Source organism: Callithrix jacchus, chromosome 3 (genome assembly GCF_049354715.1).
Source record: "Callithrix jacchus isolate 240 chromosome 3, calJac240_pri, whole genome shotgun sequence".
Classification (NCBI taxonomy): Eukaryota; Metazoa; Chordata; class Mammalia; order Primates; family Cebidae; genus Callithrix; species Callithrix jacchus.
This window is the reverse complement of record NC_133504.1, coordinates 7,481,530-7,490,082: the sequence shown is the minus strand read 5'-3', so window position 1 is coordinate 7,490,082 and position 8,553 is coordinate 7,481,530. Positions and strand designations below refer to the sequence as shown.

The following is an 8,553-nucleotide window of genomic DNA, read 5'->3' as shown; positions in this document are numbered from 1 at the left end:
AGCCCATGGATTAAGGAGTAATTTTTACTTTCAAGTCTTATTATTTAAGAAATATGTTTCATAAGGCTGTAGCTACCATAGATCACGATTCCAAAATTGGAAATTTTCTGGAAAGGATTCACCATTCTAGGTACTGTTAAGAACATTTGTGATCCATGGGAGGAGGTCAGAATAACAACATTAACAGGAGTTTGAAAGAAGTTGATTCCAACCCACGGGAAAGATTGTGTTCAGATGTTTAGGTCTTTAATTAATGTTCCGCATACTAGAGATACAAGTTCAAAAATTCAAACTTCAAGTTTTCCTTTACTAGAGTTGCAAATTGAAAAATCAAAATTTCCTTGAGGTTTTAGATTCAATTTATTCTATATGTAAATTTTGTATTTTTAAGTAAAAAAATAAAAACCATACCTCTTGAGGCCTTTGAAAAACATTTGATCAACTCAAATGGAAGACTAAATCCCCTTTACTTAACAATGAGTCCTACTGAGAAAGGCCTTTAAATACATTCCCTTAAACATTTAAATTGAATCTATAAATTTGGTCTATTTAATTTTTAAAATTTGTTACTATTTTTTATTGAGGCAAAATACATGTAACATAAAATTTGCCATCATAACCATTTTTAAGTGTATAGTTCAGTTAAGTTAAATACATACATAACATCATGCATCCATTAGCACTATCTATCTCCATAATTCTTTTGCTTTTGTAAAATGGAAACTTTCTACCAGTAAACAGTAACTCTTCTTTTCACTTTTCCTCCAGCCCCTGGCAATCACCATTTTTATTTCTGTTATTATGATTTTGACTATTCTAGGTACTTTATATAAGTAGAATTATACAGAATTTTTCTTTGTGTGACTGACTTCTTTCACTTAGCATTCTGTTCCCAAAGTTTATCCCTTCCTCCTACTCCTGGGTTCAAGCGATTCTCCTGCCTCAGCCTCCGGAGTAGCTGGGATTACAGGCATGTGCCACCACACCCAGCTAATTTTTGGATTTTTAGTAGAGACAGGGTTTCTTCATGTTGGTCAGATTGGTCTTGAACTCCCGACCTCAGGTGATCCGCCCGCCTCAGCCTCCCAAAGAGCTGGGATTATAGGCATGAGCTCCTGTGCCTGGTTTCTTTAGAAGGCTGAATAGATTCCATTATATGTATATATTGCATTTTGCCTCTCCATTCATCTCTCGATGGGTACTTGGTCGTGCTCATGTTTTAACTATTGCAAATAATGTTGCTGTGAACATGGAGGTGGTCCAAATATCTCTTCGAGTCCCTGCTTTCACCTCGATCAGATATCGTTAGAAGTAGAGTTGCTGGATCATATGGGAATTCTAGATTTAAGTTTTTGAGGAATTGCCAGACTGTTTCCACAGTACGCAAGGGTTCCAGTTTCTCTGCGTAATTGCCAACATTTGTTGTTTTGTTTTCGTTTTCTGATAGTAGCCATCCTAATGGGTGTAAGTTGGTATCTCATTGTAGTTTTGATTGGCGTTTCTCTAATGGTTCCTATGCTGAGCATCTTTTCACGCGCTTCTCGGCCATTTGGATATGTTCTTCCATATCCAGAGAGCAGAACTCTCTGTTCAAGTCATTTGTCCATTTTTGAATCTAGTTGTTTGTTTGTTTTTCTTGTTGTTGAGATTTAGGAGTTCTCTATGTATTCTGGATATCAATCCCTTATCAGAGACATGATTTGTAAATATTTTCTCCCATTCCATGGGTTGTCTTTCTCTGTCAACGGTGTCTTTTGAGGCACACATCTTAAACATTTCAGTAAGTCAGTGTTTTCTGTTTTTTTCTTTTGTGGCTTGTGTCTTTGATGTCATATACTTGTCACACTTGATTTTTAAAAAGTAGTTAATATACCTGACTAGGAAGGCTTCAACCCAGATTTTCCCCAGCACTCCATTGGGCCTTCAGTAGTCACCAAATATCTGCCAACCATTGCTAGCCACTGGGGACGTATCTCTGAACAAAACAGAGCAAAGGGCAACAATGAATAAGACAGAAGATGTCCCTTACCCTCATGGAGTTTACATGCTTGTAACTCTAAATTCATTCAACTGTAGCAAAGCTAATACAGTTTTAAATGAAGAGAATTTCAAGTCAAAATTTTTACACCTTTCAATTTAAGATTACAAGTCTAAAATCAATTTTACATTTGAATTAGAGTCAGAAACATATCTGTCTAATTAGTGTCTCTAACGTGTCTGCTATGAAAATACCAAATATACACATTTTAAAAGCCCGATCAAGGAATACTAATGATATAAAATGGATTTGCTTCGTCGTTTATTTAATTCCAACTTTTCTAATATTGAATACTAGGTTACAAAGCTGAGCTTGCTCGATGGACAACTCATGCCCGAGACACATGATCGTGTGAGGTAGGTTTAGAGATCTGAAGCTGGGCCCAGGGACAGGGGGTTGTATATGACCAGAGTGACTCTTCCTATGACGCAGATGGACAGACTGAGCGTGATATTAACAGTGGCTATAATAACGGGGAACTCCATGCTCTTCTGATTGGTTTCACAATACACTGTTTGCTAGATTTAACCCTTCCCTTCATGGCACTGTTGAGCATTGTCCCAGTTTGAATGGCTAGATTACTTCACACCCATACCTACTTTGCTGTGTGATCTGATACAGCTAACTCAGCCTAGGCACCACCTGATTCTTCCACATCAGGCTAGTTGGCCATGAACACCGGCTCATGTCGCCCTCCTGCAAGGTCTGCATTTAGAGGCGGCTGAGTGGAGCTGTAGCTCTTCTCCTCAGATGTCCATCAACTCGCCTCCCTTTTTTCATAAGAACAATTACTATTTTCTCAGTTTAGCCAAGTGTGATTCAAACTTACTTCCAGAAAATTCTTAGCCAGCCTCTCCCTTCAAACAGATCCCCTCTTCTGTATAGGGATTCTAAAATACCATTGCTGCTTTGATCCAAGCCCTTCAGCAGTTCACACTGTGCTTGGAATCGAATAGAAAACGTCTACCATGGCCTGCAAGTCCCAGCATGGTCTGGCTCTGCACTCCTTCTGTGACCTCATCACAAACCTCTCTTGTGCTCCAGTGTCAGCCACAGTGGCCTTTTTCCCCACTTCTTCCAGCAGAAGTCGATTCCTTCTACCCCAGGGCCTTTGCGTGGACTGCTCCCCTTTTCTGAAACACCGTCTCCTCCACTCTTTGCTTGGGTGGCTCCTCATGCCGCAGGTCTCAGCTCAACTGTCATTTCTTAGAGAGATTATTGTTCTTCATAGAACTTAGTACAACTTCTGCATGTATTTGCCTACTGTTTCTCTTCCCTGCGAGATTGTTTGCTGCATGGGGTCATGTGTGGTGCTCTGTCTGCTCAGCACCCATCCCAGGGCTCGCATATCCCAGTCACTGTTTGCAGAATGAATGGCTGTCACAGTCGCCAGAGCAGTCACCATTAGCCTAAGTCATTATAATCATTCATATAACCACTTTTGGCTCTCGGGAAGTACTGAGTAATTGTTGAATTGAGATATCTAAATGTCACTTCTCCTACATTCATTAATACAATTCGTTGTTACCTCTGTGGTCCTTTACACCAGCGGTCCCCAAGCTTTTCCACACTGGGGACGGGTTTCGTGGAAGATAGTTGTTCCTTAGACTTGGGTGGGGGTAGGGTTGGAGGGCAGATGGTTTCGGGATGATTCAAGTGCATTCTATTTACTGTGCACTTTCTTTCTTTTATTATTACATTGTAATATATAATGCAGTAATTATACAACTCACCATTATGTAGAATCGGTGGGAGTGGGCCGGGCGCGGTGGCTCAAGCCTGTAATCCCAGCACTTTGGGAGGCTGAGGCGGGTGGATCACGATGTCAAGAGATCAAGACCATCCTGGTCAACATGGTGAAACCCCGTCTCTACTCAAAATATAAAAAATTAGCTGGGCATGGTGGCACACGCCTGTAATCCCAGATACTCGGGAGGCTGAGGCAGGAGAATTGCCTGAACCCAGGAGGCGGAGGTTGCGGTAAGTCAAGATCGCGCCATTGCACTCCAGCCTGGGTAACAAGAGCGAAACTCTGTCTCAAAAAAAAAAAAAAAAAAAAAAAAAAAAAGAATCGGTGGGAGCCCTGAGCTTGTTTTCCTGCAACTAGACGGTCCCATATGGGGGTGATGGGAGACAGTGCAGATCATCAGGCATTAGATTCTCATCAGGAGCTCATGAGGGATGACCTAGATCCCTCCAAGTGTGGTTCACAGCAGGGACCGCGCTGCTATGAGAATCTAACGTGGCCACTAATCTGGCTGGAGGCTGAGCTCAGGCAGTAATGCCAGCAAGCAATGGGAGCAGCTGTAAATACAGATGAAGCTTCACTGCCCACCTCCTGCTCTGCTGCCTGGTTCCGAACAGGCCATGGGGTCCATGGGGTCCATAAATATGTGTGGGGGATGTGGCCTGGGAAGTGGGGATACCTGCTTTATACAGGTAGCTTTCTGTAACTTCTAAAGCTGGACTCCTTCTGTTCTTAGCAGTTCTCTTGCAGGAAAGAAGACATTGACCTAAATGTGCCTTTTGGGGGACTACCCTTCCCTAATGAAAACAGCCGCAGAACATTAATGAATCGGTTGACAGTAATACACTGTGATCATGTAAACATAAATTCCACAGCCTACTTAGTGATTATTTATTTACTCTGGGTATCTCAGGAGGTAGTACAGTAGCCCCAAGTTATAGAGGGTGGCCTTGAGATCTGAATGAAGAAAGCTCTCATTCCAGATTTTATAAAGCCTGTGACTTAACGCCATCCTGCTCTGCCGGTTTCTCCAAGATCCCTGCTACCACCCTCAAAAAATTCAAGCCGTGGAACAGCACCAGATTGTGTTAGAACTTCCTGAATCCTAACCAGTGAGAACCCACTGGCTTGTTTTTGCGATATCAGCCTGTTAAAAACATATCCCAGTAAGATTTAATAGCCCTGCCTCTGCATCTAGGCACCTGTGAATATGAAACAACAGTATAAATATGATTTTGAACGTTGCATTGTCAGATGAAAAATTGCACAAACGTCAAATAAAATGCAGTGCTGAAGAAGGAAATCAGACTTATTTTCGTCGCTATTTACTGTACCAAAGCATTTTTGGAAATCCAAATCGGGGAGATAACCGTTTTTGAATGAACGGCAGTGGCAGAGCGTGTTCGGGGTTAGCAGCAACGTGGCTGGGCGCCTTTAACTCGGCGTAACCTCCGGGGCCCCGGCCCGCGTCCCGGGCCCAGCGCCCGGGCCTGTGCGGCGCATTGGCCCCTCCTCCGCTCGCGCGCCGCGCGCATTGTTGTCCTTTAGCGATTGGTGGTTGGACCAGAAACAGCTGTGCGGAGCCGTGCCGTGTAAAGGGCTGTGGACCTGAATGCAGTGTAGCCGGCTGGCGGTGACTTACACCCGGGCTCCAGAGGGAGAGAGAAGAGCTGCAGGCCACTTGCATTGCGTCTTTCAGGCTGCGTGGACCCGGCGCCCCGGCGTTGGCGTTTGCGCGGGAGCTCGCCCTGGCGCCCCCTCCCTCTGGCTCTAGCTTCCTTTGGGCTTGGCGCAGGTGGGCCTGGCTGGGCACCGCAGATCTCCCCGTTCCCACGAAGGCTGGCTCGTCGTCTCTCTGCGAGGAGGAGGGACCATCCTAAAAATATGTAAATATCCAAGCGCCGGCTCCAGGCTGGGGCAGCAGCCAAGGTCCCTGCGCCGCCGCCGGGTGCTTTACATGAAAATGAGAAGCCTGACGGGAACCGCGCTCTAACTTAAGGCAGCCTGGTGATTAGCATGAGACTGGGCGGCTGTCCTGCTTCCTGCCCTTCAATAGCCGTTCCGCGGGCTCGCGCCCGAGCCGCGCAGCCACCGCGCGGGGGTCGATCGCAGGCTCGGCATCCTTGGCAGCCATGGCTCCGTCGCCGCCTCGGCCAGTAAGTAGGAGCACGCTTGTGTAGGGGGCACATGCGTGTCGGCGCACCCACCCAGCCACCCACCCGCGCGCACGCACAGCGCCCGGAGCCTCGGCAGGAGGAAGATTGACGAGGCGCTGCAGTCGCGGGGACGGCGCGGGCTCTTCCTGGATTCCGCAGGAGCCCATCCGCCGCAGCTGCTGTCTGCAGAGCCTGCACGGAGCCGGTGCACACGCGCCCCCCGCTCGAGCCTGTGTGATGAAGACTGCCTCCCGGGGGCTGCGGGGGAGGCAGAGCCAGCCAGCGCCGGGGACTGCGGGCCGCGCGGCCGGTAGGCCCGCGGGGACACGACTCGGACACTGTCATCCCCACGCCGCGCGCTGAGCCGCCCGCGCCTCCGGCCTCCCGCACGCCCGGTCCGGGGTCAGCCCCGGAGGCCTCGGCTGCCTCATTTGTTTGGGTCTTTTGTGCCGTGGCTCCCAGTTGGCTAAGCACTCCTGCGCTGAATCGGGCCATTGTCTGCGCTCCCATTGCCTTCACGCTGCCAGTCTCGGCGCCCCCACCCCGCCCGCCCCCTCCCCGCCTCCTCCCGGCCGGGGAGCCTCCTAACGTGCCTTTCCCCCCAGGAATCTGGAAGCTATAAGCCGGGCGGATTGCAAATGAAGTGTAATGCATTGTGGGACGTGTGTAAAATCGGAGCCTTCGCCGTGGGGGTGTGGGGGGGCGTGGGGAGGGCCGGACCCGCCGCTGGCGGTGTAGACGCCGACGACGAGGGGCTGGGAAAATGTGCGCAGAGTCCGCCCGGGTCGTGCCCGCAGTAGACTGATGAAGGAGCGCGCTGCGCCCCGGCGCTGAGGCCCCGAAGATCGGGGCGGCAGGTCGCCCTCCCCACCATGAAGAAGACCCGGAGCACAACCTTGCGGCGAGCCTGGCCTAGCTCGGATTTCTCGGACCGGGCCTCGGACCGCATGAGGTCCCGCAGCGAGAAGGACTACCGCCTGCACAAGCGCTTCCCCGCGGCCTTCGCGCCCCAGGCTTCGCGGGGCTACATGACATCAGGTTGGTTGGTGACCGCGTTTCTGCCCCCGGGCCGGGGCCGCGGGGCGGGCTCGGTACGCAGCGGCCCAGGTGCTTGGAAGAGAGGTCGGGCAGTGATGGATGCGATAAGTTACGGGGAAAGCAGGAAAAAATTAGCTCCCATCCACCATTTTGTACCTCCGCAAGATCCACAGCAGGCCCTCTCAATATGGGGTTGGAGAGCTATTAGTTAGGTAAAACGAGGGAGCGGGGACGAGCCGGGCGTGTTGGCTGCAGGGAGATAAATGACTGGGAGCCCTGGCGCTGCAGCCTCCTTGGGCTTTGTGGAGGATCCCGCGCCCAGGGCTGCCTGCGGTGCCAGGCTTGCGGGCTTCTGCATTGTGGCTGGTTATCTGAGTGGGTATTTCCAGCAGCCCCCTGCTCTCCAAAAGGGACAGGTTCCGTGCGCGGTTCTGGATGGGCTGAGTCGGGAGAGCCCTGCAGACATCGCAGGCTCCTCTGATTTGTACGCAGAGAAGGGGTTGGAGCTCGCGGAAGGCGTTCTGTGGGGGTAATGCTCACATGATTCTGTGTGGATTTAGCATATGTTGCTTTGAATTCGGCTGCATGGGAAGAATGGAGGCTGAATCATGTGTTCGCATGTCAGACGGGAAGGACAAACAAAATGGTAAATGGGAAGGGGAGGCTGGAAAACAGATTTCCGCTTAAAATGCAGTGCCGTGAAAAGCCTTCCTGAAGGAGCCAGTTCTTTTTTTGGAAATTCAACGGGGTGGCTTTGGTTTGATTTGGGAACCCAGGGATGAAATTCTTGAGGGAAATGCTGAAAGAGGAAAAGCCTGGAAACCTTCCGTTGCCTTCCCCTTACTTCTTAACTACTTGTATGTAATGATGTGTAGGGCATCGGGTTTTCTTTAGTTTTCATTCAGAGAAAAAATTTGATTTTCTTCTGAGCACACTGTAATGGAAGAACCGAGGTTTTATTTTAAGCCACATGCTGTAGCAAATCACCCTGAGCTCTGCTGTCTTAACTGGGAAGATCGCTTTAAGCTTGTGGTTGGTACTTAGTGTCTAGCTTTACTATCTTTCTCCTCAAACAGCAAGGCCTTTTTCACCGGGGTCAGCGTCTCATGCTTCAAAAATGCCTTGTGACCACATTTCCATGAACATAAAGCCTAAGTAAAAGAAGCATCTTTTTAATTGCAAAATCAGGCGACGCAAGGCTGTTGTACTATTTTGGCAATAAGACTCCCTTGATTTTCCCTTTCATGAAAAGCAAATTTGTAAAGGAACTGACAGCTACAGTTGATGCTTCAGTCATTTAATCCACTGCTGTGGTTGCTGTATTCCTCAGACTGGCGGTGGTACATTTTGAAGCACAGCTAAATCCAAACCTAACCTCAAAACACATACGTGCATAAACCATGTCAGGTAATCCTGGGTTTCATGTGCTCAGGGTTTGAATGTCTTCATTCCACACTTCACACTTCCCCTTTCTCACACCTCCTAAGGAACCAGTCCTGATACCCAGGGTGAAGCCATACTGGGGCTGGTGGCCATCATTTCTTCAACAAACCTGCGAGACTCTCTGTTTCATA

The 8,553-nt window shown here is 48.7% G+C and overlaps 1 protein-coding gene across 2 annotated transcripts in view; it reads left to right on the top strand.

The window, feature by feature from the left end:
- Positions 1-5,321: 5,321 nt before the first annotated feature.
- Positions 5,322-8,553, top strand: part of STOX2 (storkhead box 2) — a 119,612-nt gene continuing 116,380 nt past the window's right edge. For both annotated transcript variants that reach the window (XM_002745183.7, XM_078366183.1), the window contains exon 1: positions 5,322-6,979. In XM_002745183.7, coding sequence (XP_002745229.3) covers positions 6,814-6,979 — 166 coding nt within the window. In that variant the 5' untranslated portion in view covers positions 5,322-6,813. The remainder of the gene's footprint in view (positions 6,980-8,553) is intronic.